This window comes from Drosophila hydei, unplaced genomic scaffold, assembly GCF_003285905.1.
Source record: "Drosophila hydei strain 15085-1641.00,03,60 unplaced genomic scaffold, DhydRS2 tig00008131-arrow-arrow-pilon, whole genome shotgun sequence".
NCBI classification, from domain to species: Eukaryota; Metazoa; Arthropoda; class Insecta; order Diptera; family Drosophilidae; genus Drosophila; species Drosophila hydei.
The window spans coordinates 1-16647 of record NW_022045840.1 but is presented as its reverse complement, the minus strand read 5'-3'; the positions used below and the strand labels follow the sequence as shown (position 1 = coordinate 16647).

General features: G+C 37.6%; 1 protein-coding gene across 1 annotated transcript; it reads right to left on the bottom strand.

The window, feature by feature from the left end:
* Window positions 1-1241: 1241 nt before the first annotated feature.
* LOC115483435 lies at window positions 1242-10426 on the bottom strand. The gene is made up of 3 exons (XM_030225404.1): window positions 10082-10426; window positions 1658-1861; window positions 1242-1601 (listed from the first exon to the last, which is right to left on the bottom strand). Exons 1-3 carry the CDS (start codon window positions 10152-10154, stop codon window positions 1288-1290), a joined length of 591 nt encoding a protein of 196 aa, XP_030081264.1. The 5' UTR covers window positions 10155-10426; the 3' UTR covers window positions 1242-1287.
* Between the last annotated feature and the right edge of the window lie 6221 nt (window positions 10427-16647).

The window sequence follows — 16647 nt, the reverse complement described above, 5'->3', positions numbered from 1 at the left end:
TATTCACATACAATCAAAAAGGAAAATGATATGAGAATATATATTTTGTATACTTATATTTTATTTAAGAAATCATAAGATTAGTATTGACAAGAAATCAAGAATAAATGTGCCAAGATTGTTGAAAGCAAAAAGTTCCATACAAAACTTTGCCAAGTGCAAAACTTTATTTCGAGAGCCGACCTGTTAAACAAACATGAGAACATATTTAAAAGCCAGTGTCTTAAACAAATATTGTAATGTTTTCTCCTTTAATTTAGTTAATGCGACGATTAAGAATATATATATACATACCGAAATAAATAAAGCAAAAAACTCTTCATTGCACTCTTATTGGATTAATCGGGTCCAAGATTTAAAAGAAATTTTAAGTTAAAAATATTTTTAAGTGTGGGCAACTCAACTTCTGATTTACTTAGAAACAAGCCAAGAGTTCTTCAGTGAAATCAAAGAGTAATTTTGAAAAGTGTAACTCCAATAAGATTTGTATCTAACCTGAGAGTTAAGGTGTCAGCTGCCTACCTCCATTTGAACATTGCAGCTAACAGATATATTCAAAAGACATGCAAAAATTTATTATTAATAAAACTGTTCAGATTCGAAATCACTAGTAAAAATTCAGACAGAGTAATTTTAGTATAGACTAGTGACAAAATCCTTGTTAAGCAATTTTTATTTATAGTTAAATAACATAACATTTAAGCTCAATATGCTCAGCGACTGATCTTGAGCTGGTTCAATTCAGTTCCTTTGAATTCAGTCAATTCTTTATCTTGTAGTTCGCTACGGTCCAGAAGCTTTATTTTTGATATTAACGAATTTCGAGTTGAGTTGGCTTGAAACAAAGTAAGAATAATTTAATCATTTAATTTAGTGCATGTCAATGTTAAATAAATCGAAGAAATTAAAGACAAAGAATCTACACTAATTTCGAATATTTTAGAAATTAATCAAGAATTCTTAAGCCAATTCTTTTTTAAGACTTGAATTTTAAATTTCAATTTAACACATTAAAAAATATAATTTTTTAATAGTATTTCCATAGCTTTCCTTATTTGAGTAGCAATGAAAATAGTTTAAATTTCTGTATACTTTGGTTTTTAATAAATAAAATCGTTTGTCTTTACAGAGCAGCAAAATGCACGATTAACAATTACTTAAGCTTATTGGAGACAGAAGGAGAGAAGGGGACAGAAGACAGAAATACAATTTCAGCTTATCCTTGGACACTTTGCGTTTTGTTTTTTTTTTTGTTTATAAAGAAGCACTGCTTAATACTAAACCTAACTAATGTTTGAGCTGATGCGCCAGAGCCAGGCACGCGGACAGCAGCCACAGGAGCGCGAGCCGTTGCAAACTGTTCTGGCCGGACCGAGAGCTCTCCGGCGTGATGACGTCCAGCGAGTGATCGCCCAGCACGACCTTTGTGCTGACGAAGACATTCTGGGGCAGGATCTGGCAGCTGTACGTGCCAGCGCTTTGCGGACTAGCCTTCAATATGGTCAGGTCGAAGTTCTTCGGATTCAGACTAAAGTTGGGCAGCACCACGCTGCGGTCGCTCGTAATCATCTTGGAGTCCTGGAACCAGAGTATGACATTCGCTGAAAAGAATAATTCGATTAGCTGCGATGGCCCATCGATTCGCCTGGAAACCTACCCTCGGTAATGTTCTCATCACACTTCAGCACAACATCTTCGCCCAGTATGCCCGTCTTGGTCAGAGTCCGGTTGACTAGCGGCAGGTAGGCATTGGCAACACCCGTTGGCTTCGTCTGTGGACTGGGCGCACTCGGCTCGTCGGTATCGTAATCGTAGTCATCATTCAGCATTAAGTCGTGGACATCCGTCGTTGATGGGAAGCCTAGAAATTATTGAAATTTTAATTATTATTTGAAAAACTTTCATAAAAATCCCATTTGTCGCCATAAAAGAACTGAGCACTAAAGATTTGCTTTAATAGGCCACAGAACGCAGTCGACATCCCACACAAAAGCGTGGGTGGCTCAACCTTGAATTTCAAATCATTTTACGATCTGATTAGCTGAAGTTTTACGAGCGCATTTGAACTGCAGCGCATATTCAGAATAACAAAAATTATTACTATTTGGTAAAAACAATGGAGCGATAAAAACAACCATGAAATAGAAACAAAGAAAAACAATAACAAAAACAAAACTTGATTGTTTGCGTGCTGCTTGCAGCTGTAGATGGACTTGGCTCATTACGACCCACATTTCCTGCTAGCTAAACATTTGAGCACTTGAATCAAATTGAAATTCAAACCGGAAAGTTTTTGTTTTGCCAATGCATTATGGCCACTCATCAGGCGGTGTTGATGATGCTGTTTGTTTAAGCACTTATGCACATGTATGTGGATATAGATGAAGATAGGAAAAAGATGGGAGTATATACAAATACGGAAACGGATATGGAAAGGGATAGGAGTAAGAATGCGGATAGGGATAGGGATAGGAATAGAGATCAGAATAGAGACAGAGATCAGAATAGAGATAGGGATAGGGATAGGGATAAGGATAGGGATAGGGATAAGGATAAGGATAGGGATAGGGATAGGGATAGGGGTTGGCATAGAGATAGGTATAGGGATAGGGATAGGGATAGAGATAGAGATCAGAATAGAGATAGAGATCAGAATAGAGATAGGGATAGGAATAGGGATAAAGACAGAGGTATAGATATATGTCTAGATATATATAGACACATTTGTAGATACACTTTCAGCTAAAAATGTAGATGCGGGTGCAGATACAGTTGTAGATATATTCAGATACGGCTACAGATACATTTGCAGATAGATATATAGATATAGATGCAGACGCAGATACAGATATATTCAGATATAGATACAATATCAGATATAAGTTCAAACATAGATACGTTTACGCATATATTCAGATACATATGCATATACAGATACAGATACGTTTGCAGATACAAATGCAGATACATTTAAGAGATATAAATTCAGATGCATTTGCAGATATTCAGATATTCAGATACAGATACATATGAAGATAAAGATGCATATATAAATGGAACTGCAGAAAAAGATACAAATAAACATACAAGTTGAGATATAAATGCAAATTCAGATGCAGATGCATAAACAAATACATTTGCAGATATACTCAGCTACATAGACAGAAGCAGATATATAAATAGATACAGATACAGATACAGATATATATATATATGTATAATTATATATGTGCTGATGCAGATGCAGATGCAGATGCAAATGCAGGCAGAGATGAAGCTGCAATAAAGATACAGATACATTTACTCGCATACAGATACAGATGTAGGGATACAGATACACACGCACAATCAAACATATATTTGCAGATGCACACACACAGATACAGTTGGCAGATCCGAGCGCAGCTGCGCACGGTCGAGTTAAGCCAATTCGCATATTTTTGCACGCGTTTCACATTCCCAAATATTCATTGCTTCCTTTATAGCGTGCATAGCATATATATGCACATGCGTGACGCGTGTGTGTGTGTGTGTGTGTTTTGTCAAAGTGGAATGGAAAAACATTTCACGGAAATGGGGTCAAATGAAACTCGGGTGCACGGGCCATACGAAAACGCACAGGAAAATTAAAATAAGCGCATGGAAAGAGAAAACACTGCGCCAGCCGACACCAAAAACCCAACCCCAACCCCGACCCCAACCCCAACGCCGGGCCGTGTCGGTCGGCCGATCGCCGCACCCACATGTGTGCATACGCTTGTTGACGGCATGGCTTATGCGGACAGTAGCTGCTGCCACTGCCACTGTCACTGCTGCTGGCGTCGCTGCCGCTGCCGCAGTCAACTTCGCCGTCGGCGTCACTTTGTGCTACTTTGTTTTGGTGGTGTCGACAGTGGACACAAAATCGAATAACATTTCACAACAATGTCCATTTTCACTCTGGCAACTGCAGTGCATGGCCAGACACACACACTCACACACACACACACACACACACATGGACACATCACACCCTCGCTCCTCGAGGCAGACAAAGTGTCGGGAGTAAAATTGGAAGAGGGAAACATTTTGACGATTGTGAAAAAGTTTAAATTTACATTTGTATTTCGCTTCTGCCATTTCTCTCTGTGTGACTGGCTGCATTATGGTTGTTGCTTTTTCTTTTATTATTTTCTTTATTGTATTATTCTTTGCCACACACGCACGCACACACCCACACACTCGCACACACACTTTATTATAGCCAGTTTTGTCGCCGCCGCTGCTGCTCAGCGTTGCGTGTTGAAATTGTTAGTTGTCATATAGATCGGACACTGGCACAATAACAAACAACTGATAAAGTTGATACGCAAATGCACGACTAGTAGAATACCCTAGAAATTTATTGCAATTAACTTAAACTGCGACTAAACTCTTAACACTCTAAACAAAACTGCAGCAATAGGTATACATTTTACACATGCTGCAGGGTATACCCATTTATGCATGCTACAGGGTATTTACGTGCCGAGGGACTCTAGTTTTAGTAGCTTAATACGGATATGGCAATAGCCATGTGCCAGCATGTAGTTGACTGAACTCGCTTGAGTTTGGGCAGCAGCGCCCGCCCTCAATTTTAAAATAAATTGAAACTCTTTTTTTTTTGGATGTAATTTCCTTCATGATATAAAGCGAACAGACGCATTGACCCCATCGACTTCTCTTTGTCGTAAACTTGTGCCATTAACACAAGTAACAATAATAAGAAATTGTTGCCGCTTCCCAGAAACGGGCGCAACAACAATGGATGGTTGCAGTTGAAATATGTCGAAGACATAAGGCCTAGCCGCTGCTCAAGACATTTGCGCTTTGGTCAAGTGTGGAAACATGTGCCATTATTATTATAATGAAGCACGGATATTTTATTTATTTATGCAAAAAAGTTTATGCGAACTTAAGGCGGATATCTTTTGTTTAAGTAGAAGACAAAATAAAAATAAAATTCAAATTTATAATCGAAAAAATATTTGAAGATGAAGCACGAATTATTAAAAATATTTTGTTGGTATCAAACAAATTTTTAAACAAATGAGACATTTAAAAAAAGTATAAAAAATACAAAAAAAATAACATTTTAAATTAAAAATTATTTTTCAGAACAATTTTATATGTAGGAGATATTAGAAAAGAAAATTTTTTAGTTTTATATTATTCTATATTTAATTTTCCTTTAGTAAAATATTTAAAACTAGGCACAACATTTTTTAAAACATATGTAGAAATGTCTAAATTATAGTAAAAAAATGCCAAAAAAAAAAATTAAAATTTATTTTGCTAAAAAATTGATATTGATTAATTATATTATGTTAAATTTTTTTAAAAATTTTGAAAATTATTTTTAAAATCTATATGTAAAACAAATAATATGTATAAAATAATAGAAACATAGTTTTGTTGCAATTATGTTATCTTAAATTTATTTTTATTTTCAAATAAAAAAAAATAAACCTCTTTGAATGCTGCATATGGTACAGGAAATCTGTACCTTAGGGAATGAATATTATATTTTGCTGTTCATGCTTTCAATGCTTAAGATAACAATTGTGCGCTGATCTTGTTTTGCTGTTGTTTTGTTTCTATTTATGTTTTTTTCCGGGCTTTAATTGGTACTCAGAATTAGGCCAAAAACCATTTATCATAGGCAGAATGATTCTTGAAAAATGTTGGGCTAATAACCCCTAGAGTTGACCCGAATGCCGCTGACCACTGGGTAGCCATGGCCATGGCCCTGGCGGGCAAAGTCTTTGCCTTCACTGGATTCTGCCAGTCACTGGAATCATCCAAGTGCAGCATTTTTACTACCTGATAAGCCGCGCGAGTGCCTCATTTGTGGCCGAGGCCTAAAAGCGCTCTGCAGCTCTGATCTTTGATCTCCTGCCTGTCTGGCTGGCTGTTTGTCTGTCTGTGACTGTTGTTGTTTCTGGTTTTCAAGCCGCCAGCCCCTACGTGACTGACCCTGCTGGTCCCATGTTCGGGTCCAGGTTGGCCAACTGACGAGTGCGTTATACGAGCCGAAAATTATGCTGTTTGTGTGGCGGTTGGATGGTGGCAGATAGAGACATGAAGCGAAGCGGATAATGATAATGGCATTCTGGTTCTTTGAAAGCGATCAGGTTACGGCCCGAGGGACCGACAGGCAGGCAGCCAGCCAGACAGCCAGCCAACCAGCTCTACCTACGCACTGCTGGGGCTCAGGTCGAGGCAGATGTGCAGCAAATTCACAGAACAAACACCCATTGACAAATAACCCACACAGATGCAGTCGCATTCGAAATTCGCATTCACAATTTGCAATTAGAGTTGAAAGGCCGCGTGTCCTGCGCCCAGTCAAGGGGATTGAATCGACAGATGTGTGCCGAGCGCATTTTCTGGCAATTACCGAAAGCTGTTCGACTCGAAAATGCAAATCAATGTACTTAGCCATCGACTCGAGCGTGTTGTCCCATAATCGATATGCAATTGAAGCCGATCAAGTGGGCAAAGCAATAGAAATGAAAGTACGATTCGAATCTGTGTGCACTTAGATTGCGGCCCAGCAACAGTTGCAGCCAAATATAGACGAAGTACATCGATTTCACTCACTGGGCCGCCCAGTTACATTGTGCGTGCCTCGCCAGAGTTATTAACAGCCAGCGCCAGGCAGCGCCTTTCAAAATTTCTGGCACACACGCTGCCAAGGGGGAACATGGACAGCGTTTCCCGTTGCCCAAAGTGCACGTGTTGGCACTTATGAGTCGCTGCGCCAAGTGCTTAGATGCGGGCACATAGCCAAAAAAAAAACGATGTCTATATATACATGAACGTATATATATGTATATATATATAAGTGTATACATCGTGTATACACTGAAATCCTATAGGTCAACAATAGACGCTCGCATGGACAGAAGCTAGCACAGTCCAAGTCCAGCTCCGAGTTGAAGACGTACGCCCAGCGCATACTAAAGCGCGCTTCTATCCAATTTGGGGGGCGCTGCCGGGCAGGGCTTGGCTTGGCCTAGGGCTCGTGTTCCATTCAAGTGGCTGCGGCTGCGGCTGCGACATGTAATTAATATGCGGCACTCCTTTTCCAGCACCGCCAACTATTTAGCGCAAAAGGCAACAGCAATTCTACTTCTTCTTCTTCTTTTTCTTTCATTTCATTGCGGCTCTTGTATTATTTATTGCCTCGCCTCGGCCATTCCCTTTCATGTGTGCTGGAACCCCCTAATGGCGCGATATCCCCACAGCCATCAATAAGCCTCGATATCGCATTCCAATACAGCTCAAATCATATTTTACTTCAGCTCAAAACTGATTTCTAAGCAACAACAACAAAACTTATTTTGCATGTCAAACGAAATTTTTGAAAAATTTAATTGAAAATTGAACAAAAAAAATTCAAAATAAAAATAAATTTTTGTGCAGCATTAGCTAATTGATTATTTATTGAAATTCTGATTGAATGTGGAATTCTGTTTCTATTTTTATAAATAAAATCAATTTAAAAAAAATATGCTTGATTGCATTAAAATTTGATGCATGAAGTTTGCAAAACAAAATTTTGTTATATATCGGATGGAAATTGGCTTCAACAATATGTGCAAAAATCTTTCAGTAAACCTATATATTAAAAAAAATTATGTAATAAATATACAATGTAAATATTATAATAAACAATTTCTAGCAAATTGCGACTTGAGTCAAAGCCATTTGAGCCACAAGCATAGCCTAAGCCAAGCCGTTGCTCAGCTAAGCCCATACTCTGTTGCATTTTGCTTAAATACGATATTTATTAATATTTATATATTTTAAAAAATTATAAAAATATTCTCGACAATACCACAAAAGTTGCTTATAAAATGCTGGTCTAAGGAACTTTGAACGATTCATAAATGTTTGTTGATTCAATTAAGGCGCATTAATGAAAATCGAAAGCTCAGCGAAGATCAATCAAAAATGGATTCTATTAGAATACAATGGAACACGAAGTAACTCTCTAAACAAAGTTAAACTCTTTTGCTGTGTAGCTGCTGTTGCAGCTGAATCATCATCATCAGCTTGAGCATCATCGTCATCATTGCGATCGAAACGATTAATTCTTATGTTTTAATGTGGCACAATTTATATAGCTATAAGGCTGAGAGAGTATATAAGAGCATGAGTGCTTATATACTAAGGAGCACTCATTGAATGTAGCATGCCACAAGCACACACATGCTCAAATAATAATAATACCCGCCTCAGACTGCTGTTGCCCCAGTTGAGTGCACACACAGCGACTCAAGCTGAACCCTGCCTCTATCTCAAACCGATCCGCACCCGCAGCCGCAGCAGCAGCCGCAGCAGCAGCGGGGGCATGCAACAGTGGCAGCATGAGCCGCCAATTCGCCAGCTCAGTTCAGTAAATTGATTCTTTAATTGTCGAGAATTGGTTACGAGTTTGTTTAACTCGCTTTGTCCCCGCCGCTACCCATGCCACAGTGCCCCCATCTGCGGCAGCGCATGAGCAATGCGAATGAATCGAGCGGCATACATAAAACTCGTATCTGCATTCGTATCTCTTGCATCTGTAGAGGAGCCATACAGACGTTGCCTGTATCTGGCGTGAGTCAGAGATTCCAAAATAAATATGTATGCAAATGGCAGAAGAATTATGCAAAAGACAAACCGAGCCCCTTGTCGTGACTGGCGGCAGGAGCACAGTCGACCCATTCTCAGATTCGCAGTCGTGAAACTCAATGCCCGAGAAAAAGAGCAAATAAGAAAGGTAGACAAGACACGGCCGGAGCAAACAGCGCCAGACTGATGAGCATTTAGCTCATTTACCCGTGTCAAGGTAGAGGAATTTGAGCCCAATATTAATGCGTCCATATCGATGGCCTTTTGGTAGGCAGCCTTAGAGGTTCCCGGCAACCCGGCACCCTCGGCAAGCCAATCAAACTGATAGCAATCGCATTGTTTATGGCCAAAGGGGTTAACAGAGCTTGCAGAGGAGTTAGTGCCGCCTAGGGGCTACAGCCAGTGGGTCATAGCATCTCTGCTCAGCAAATACACATTCTCACGCTGCTGCGACACGCTTCCCTAACCAAAATCGAAACAAGGAGCTGCGGTATATAGCATTGTATGCCCTACCCTGTTTACCTGGTTACTGTTGCTAACATCCTCATTCATTGTGCTTCCTGTTGTTGATTTTGCATTTGTTGTTGTTTTGTTGTCGCCTATTAGGCATCTATGGAATAATTAACAGCGTAACCGATATGCGAATGAATGGCACACACACACACACACACATACACCCCGTCGAGCAGATTGGCAAACTCACTTCCGATTGAATGAGTGCCTGCATACATATATCACATGATCGAGGGAGTGCTGGCTGATCGTGATAAATAACTGCATTAATGTGACAGCTTTCGCCTATAAATTATAGATTTTTACAGTTTGCATTCAGCGCGCAAAAACAGGTAATATTTATCTATTCATTATGATTGAGCAATAGCTGAAAACTCGTTTCGCTTTCATCCAAATGTCAACATAAATGATTAAGTTTATTAGGAAATCTGTGAGGCATTCCCTAGAGTGAATCACTTTTTAGCCAAAAATTTAACAGACGCGCTCACAAGTTCTTTCCCAGAATTTGATCACCTCAAAAGTATGTGATCGAAATATATAAATAGAATTTTCTAATTCCCAGGATCTATATAAATCTCTACCAAGTAGCGACCTTTAATCCTCCGAGCTGAGTGTGAATCACAGCAAATAGTTGCCCTAAGAATTCGTCAATCTTTTAATACTGTTCAAAGTTCAGAGCATTTGACTTATAGAATACTTTTTATATAGGTCAAAAATTGTTCAATAAATTCCATAGACACACACACAACACACAATCATTTGTATTTATTTGAATCTGATGTCTGTCGAACGAGTCAGTTCAAAGGGTCTCTCCGCACAGAGATTAGATTGTGCTTGCAATTGCAACAGATTTCCGTTGCACTAAAACTTGGATTATATATACATATATATACATATATATATATAGTTTGCTTTACCAAAAACTTACCCAGGGCAGATCTGGCGATCAATAGCACTGCGAGCAGTAGAAGTTGATTCTTTCGGACTGTTCTCGACACCATTTTGTAGTCTCTGTTAACTGCTCGACACTCGAAAGTAATATGATAATAGTAATTGGGGAATATATTCTGGCAGCGTCGTCCAAAAAGTTCTGAAACTGTGTCACACGTCTTCGTCTGTGCTTGTTTATTATTCTTGTGATTTCCCACAAAATACCAAATTATTGCCGAGTAATTAATTATTGAAGTCGAATTCGTTGCGTTCAATGTCCCAGTTTTCAGCCTACATATTCAGCACTTTTCCACAAGAGAGCCCAATTATTTTGCTTTGTAATTTTTTTATTTTCTTATTTATTTATGCTTTCTTGTTATTTTAGTATTTTGATTTCTAGCTTCGTTCACACTTCACGCCACAAACTTTCTGTTCACAATTATCCAGGGGAACAATTCCAGTCGATAACGTTCCGATCCGCGTCTACGCACAAAAGTTGACTGCACGAACGCGTCTCTGTCGGATTGTCTGCGAGGCGCGAATTATGAAATGAAATTTCCAATTCGTTCGGACGGTTTCGGCTTTATGCTGTCGGCTTTCTATGACAGATTTCGGCCTTCGGCTCACTGCACTGTTCGCCGCAAGAGCACTAAAACGAATGATGTTCGCCGCATAGTTGCTGGCCCAGCGTTGACGGCGGTTGCAGAGGCGGAGAGACAGCGACAGCAGTGACTGCCAGAGAGTATGGCTAAAGAGAGCCGCAACTGTGTATAAAGAGAAGAGAGAAGCGCGCGTTGCCTCCATTCCTTTGCTCTTAAAGCGTTTTACTACTTAATAAATGGAATGACTTTGTAAAGGACACTAAAAATATATTTAATAGAAAATATATAATATTGTATACACAATATACATAAATATATTTATATATAAAATGAATAACTGTAAATGCACTTTTAAACCTCCTTATCGAAATGTAATGGGAATTTTTATATATAAAAATTCAAATTATTTCTATTTTTGGAAAATAGCATTGCGAATTTTGAATTTGTGAAGCTTATGATGATGTATAAAGCAGTTTTTAGATGAGATTTTTGCAGAAATATTTATAATTTCAAGTAGCTAGAGATCTAAACTTAGCTCTTACTTCAAGGCATAGAAAACCCGAATATTTAGTTTAAAATTTTTAAAAATTTTCAAAATCTTTTTAAAATGTTTTTATAATTCAAATTGGAAAATTGTTTTTAAAGTTTTTCCAAGTGTTCTCTGAACTAGTGAACCATGCGCATTATTTTTCTTGTAAGTTTTCTGGCATGTTTTCAATCAGAGCGTGTGATTGACGTGCTTTTTAATCCATAAATTATTCATTCGATGCGTCGTTAATCGTTTAGCTCATTAAAAATTATTTACCTACAGATGATTATTTTGCAAGCGAAGCAGGCAGTTGATTTGGCATATATTAGCTGCTGGTTTGTTCAATTGCGGAAATGCCAGGCAAAAACACATAAAATAATCAGATTATATAAATCTATAATATATGGAAACGATTCATAATACAAAACTTGAGTCGATTTAATTTACAAGTGTTTCAACTGAGTTTCCTGATTGGCAAATGACTTTACTGTTGAGAGCTTTTGTACTCTGAACTGAATTGGAAAATTGTACTTTTCCATACCCTTTCAGGAAGTGAAGTGAGTATACTAGCTTTAAGTAAGTTTTTATATAGACAAAAGGAACAAGGAGAATAGGAAAATATTAGAATTCCATCTTCCATCTTTCATCTTTCATCTTCCATCTTCTATCTTCTATCTTCTATCTTCTATCTTCTATCTGTTTCATCTTCCATCTTCAATCATCCTTCTTCGATCTTCCATCCTCCATCCTCCATCTTCCATCTTCCCCCTTCACTCTTCTATCTGCTTCTTCACATTAAGCTTCTCAGATTACATATGTGAAAGCAGCTACTGACATATTTATACAAATATGTTAACATATGCATGAATGCATGCATATACTATATGTGGGTTAGCTGAAAGGCAATCGGTTGGCAATTAATTTGGTATTCTGCTGGCAAAAAGGCATGGAGAAGGAAATGTAATTATATCATGTTTATCTTCTTAAGGCATTCCTGCGCTAAATACTTTCGTATTTATTGGGCATTGCAAATTTTCGTAGCGAGCAATTTTTCTGGTGTTTTCCATTTAAATATGTTTACATGCAGCTTCTGAGAAGAGGCGAGTAGCCAGCCGCAGTGAGATACATTTCGCGTCGGCTGCTGCAGTCTGCAGTCTAAAGTTGCAGTTGCAGTTGCAGTTTGCTTAATGAAAATTGCAATCGTTCCCAGCAACGCTGTGTATGGGAAGCGCAACGATTGGCAAACGGCTGTGATTTACTCCAGCTCCAGCAGCACGCAGAGCGGAGGCTGACTGGGGGGAGCAGCGCATACAGATGCAGATATGATGCTCGCTGGCAGACAGTGTCTGCAATGAGAGTTTAAGACACATGTAACATGCAATGCAACATTTGCTGATATCTTGTCGAGTTGAAGCGAGGCAAACAAACAATTAAAATTAATCTACGACATAAAACAAAGTGCGTATTGTGCGAGAGTATCTCGCGGATGCATTATGCATCTCTATATCTCTGGGTGTGTGTGCGTGTGTGTGTGTGTGGACATTCATCTTGTTGTTTGTGTTGGTCTTATGTTGGGGACTGTTTGGGCTGCTTGGTTGCCAAGTTTTGTAAACATCCGCAAAATTTCCAGATTTGGGGCAGCAGTCAGCAGTCAGCAGCATCTGAGATTTTTCTCCTCTTCAACTGCACATGTTCGCGCCTGCAGCTAAGCTAAGCAAAGCAAAGCAAAGCAATGCGAGGATATTAATCAAATATTTATATTTACACGTAGACAACGCACACATTGTTGTTGGTAGGCTGAGGCGGCAACAGCGGCAACAGCGGCGGCAGCGGCGGCCGTCATTCACCAAATTTTCTCAGAATTTCTTTACAACTTTGAAAACAAATTAATCAAATAAACAACAGCGACAATTCACATATATGTATGGGTATCTTTTTATCTGTGTGTTGGTTAAAAAGCTGTGCAATGTCTGCATTAAGCAACAGAAAAGATCTTTTATAGTATCTAGCAGCCTCTTATCTCGGTCGCTGCGCAGACTCCGCAGCCGCCGGTTAAGAGAGCACAGCAAAGAGAGCGTTAGAAACTATTCTCAACACAGTTGGCAACGCGAGTCACACTCACACAGACACACGCACACGCATGTACAGTCGAACAAGCATGGTTAGTGTGTGGGAGTGTGTGTCGGGGGTTGTTTGCGTGGTGTTTGTGCAAAAGAGCAGTCATGATGGATGAAACAGGACCCACAGTTTCAGCAAAAGCAACTGAAGTAATTGGTTTGGAATTGGAAGTGTCAGCAAATGTGCGAAAGAATTTCAATCTTCTACTGAGCAATATACTCACTCCACACATGTAAACATGCACTGGGAAAAAAAGGATACAAATAAAATCATGATAAATATATATTTTAAGAAAACAAAATAATAAGATTAAATTTAAGAAATAATAATAATAATAATCACAATAAAAAAAGATAATAAAAATTAAAATAGTAATAAAATAAGAATAAACTAAAAAATAATTATCATAAAAAATAAAAGTAATAAAATAAATAAAAAATAAATATTTAAAAAAAAAATAGTTAATAATAATACAAAATATAATAACCATAAAAAATAAATAAAAATTGAATAACATTTATACATAAGTATACTAAAATTAAGCAAAACTAAAAGAAAAGTTTTAAAACACAAAATAAACAAGGAATACTAATATATAACATATAATAAAAAAATGATATAAACGTTTTTTTTTTTTAATAAATTAGCTTGTGTCAAATCATAGAGTATATACATATATATTATATATACATATTATAAATACCATATTTTTTGTTTTGAACTTTTGTGGTATTTTTTTAAAGTTAAAATCTTATTATAGCATAATTAAAAGTCAATTCTTTAACATACATTCGAGCCTGAAGACATGGCATTTCTATATATTTTTATATAATATATCAAATTTTCTTAATATACATTTAGCTTAACTTTCGAATCTTTCAAAATTTCGAACTTTCCATTCCCAAATGAGCTATAAATTACTCAACTTCAAGCCTTATGCCTTCTTCCTTTACAGTGTATTCTATATTGCACTGACCTAGGCATCGTAACGTTGCTGCACACACACACATACATACATAGGTATATGGTTACACATAGTGTATAGTGATGTGAACACCCTCGATAAGTCAACAGCTTTACGACATTTAGGCCATGGGCTGGCTGGCTGTTATTTTGTGAAGTTTCATTTTGTGGTCGCATTCGCGCATGGGCATGCGATGCATACCAAATGTGAAACTCCAGTGGGGAGACATGTCAATATACCTTGTATCCTCGCTGGGCTCCTACCCAATTTCCAATTGGGCAGCAAGTTCGCCAGAGCTGTGAGTCATCGCCCATCATCATTCGCGTTCGCATTCGCATTCGCATAGTTTTCGTTTTTATTTCCTTTTTTCTTATGCTGCAGTCGTCCTACACGATTCGTGGTGTGCTCTTCTTGTGCTCTGCGAGAAGCGACGCGAAGCGGCGCGACGCCACGAGTGAAGCGGCCAAACAACCAAAGCAACCCACGCAAAAGTTCAGTTTCTCAGTGTCGCTCAGTGTGAACGGGTTTCTCGGGTTCTCGTTATCGCAAATAAAAGCAAATAAAATTAAGAAAAAATCAGAAATATTTCGTATAGAAAAGTGATAAGGACATCTACATAATACTAGCTACAACAATATGAGGCGACAGACGCATCTCATGCTGCTGGCACTTACCATCGGATCTCTGTGGATGTCAGGTACAAGTCCTGCGGTTCAAACCCGCATCTGCTCAATGTATCGGCATTTCGGTATTTGCATTCAGTCCACTCACTTACGCACAAACAATTATTTATAGCACACTTGGCATTCATATCGACTCATATATACTTTTGCAATTTGTGGTAATCTATGGCATCTGCTTGTATGAAATTTGAAGATTTGTGATCCATTAGCTATGTCTCTGGCCAATCGAGAGATGCCAACAGCATTCAGGCTAAAGCATTCTAAGTTTATCAATCATACGTCATGTTGACAGATCGGCCAATTGAAGCATACTGTGTATATAAGCAATATTTTCATAGTTTTTCTTTTTACTGCATGGACTATTAAAAGAATAGATATTATGAGCATACAATACACATTCCAAGGTTGCCCAGCTCGAGTCATTGTTTCCATATGGCATTCACTCTGTCTGTAGACTATAATATTTTGCTGGCTAAACAGTCCTTCAAGTTGTATAAGCACATAGATTATAGCGTGATTAAGCAAAGTGCCTGCAGTTTAGCACAACTGGATGCATAACACAAAGTGCAAACTGTGAAAATGTGAAAATGCACGACGAGGCAACGCTCAAGAAATCGATGGATTAGTCCCAACCCAACCCAACCCATCCCGTCCCAAGTGCATTGCCCTCCCTGCCCCCAGGCAACTCGCTAACTAATATATTAGGCGAAATAATTTGCATACGCTGATTACTTTGCAACTATTTAACCTGCTTCGAACTCTTAGCATATGCTTTGAAATTTTAACAAGGATTTAACTAAACTAAACTAAACTTGATTTGATTAGCAATTATTATGCGCTTTCACAAGGCAGATTACATCTGATGAAGCTAGAGAATTGCTTTATGAATATACATCTGTGTATCATTGGTGATGACACGCCCACTTGGAGCATAGCTAATCGGAGCTTATTATATATATACCAACTTGTACGTTATCTTTAAGGCACTGTCAAAGCTAAGCTCCTCTATTTCACCTGCCATATAGCTCAATAAATATGGCATAATTATCAACTAAGACATTCTATCTTTTACAGTTTTAGATATAAAGTCAGCCAGTTGTCCAGCTGGATTAGTACTCAGCTGCTCTATAGTTAGACGTATTCATTTTTTGCACATTAAATTCTAATTTTAAAATATTTTATTAAATAAGTAAAACGAAAAAAAACAATAAAAATATGTTTTATTTCTAGATTTTTTGTCTCAATTTTAATTTCATATTTTTTCTACAATTCTATTTTATTTTGAAAGCAGCCAATTACTATTTTATATTTGTTTCTAATATTTTTAGAATTCTTAAAATTTATTTACTATGAAACGAAGCTTAAGGCATACCAAATATTCCAAGAACATTTCGAGTTTAGTTTCAAATGCAAAGCTTGGAGAAAATCCATAAAATCCGAGCATATAAAAGATGAGCTTGCGAAATAGTTTCGAGTTTAAAGAATTTTAAGAGAAAGAGAATTGTTGAATAAGCAGAATTCTCTCTTTGCTTTTGAAGTTTTATTAGTTTTTGCAATACTTGGAATAATATATTATATTTATATATATATATATGCATATATATATACATATAGTTATATAGTTATTTATTGTTGTCGCAATCATATAATAATAATAATTGAATAGTT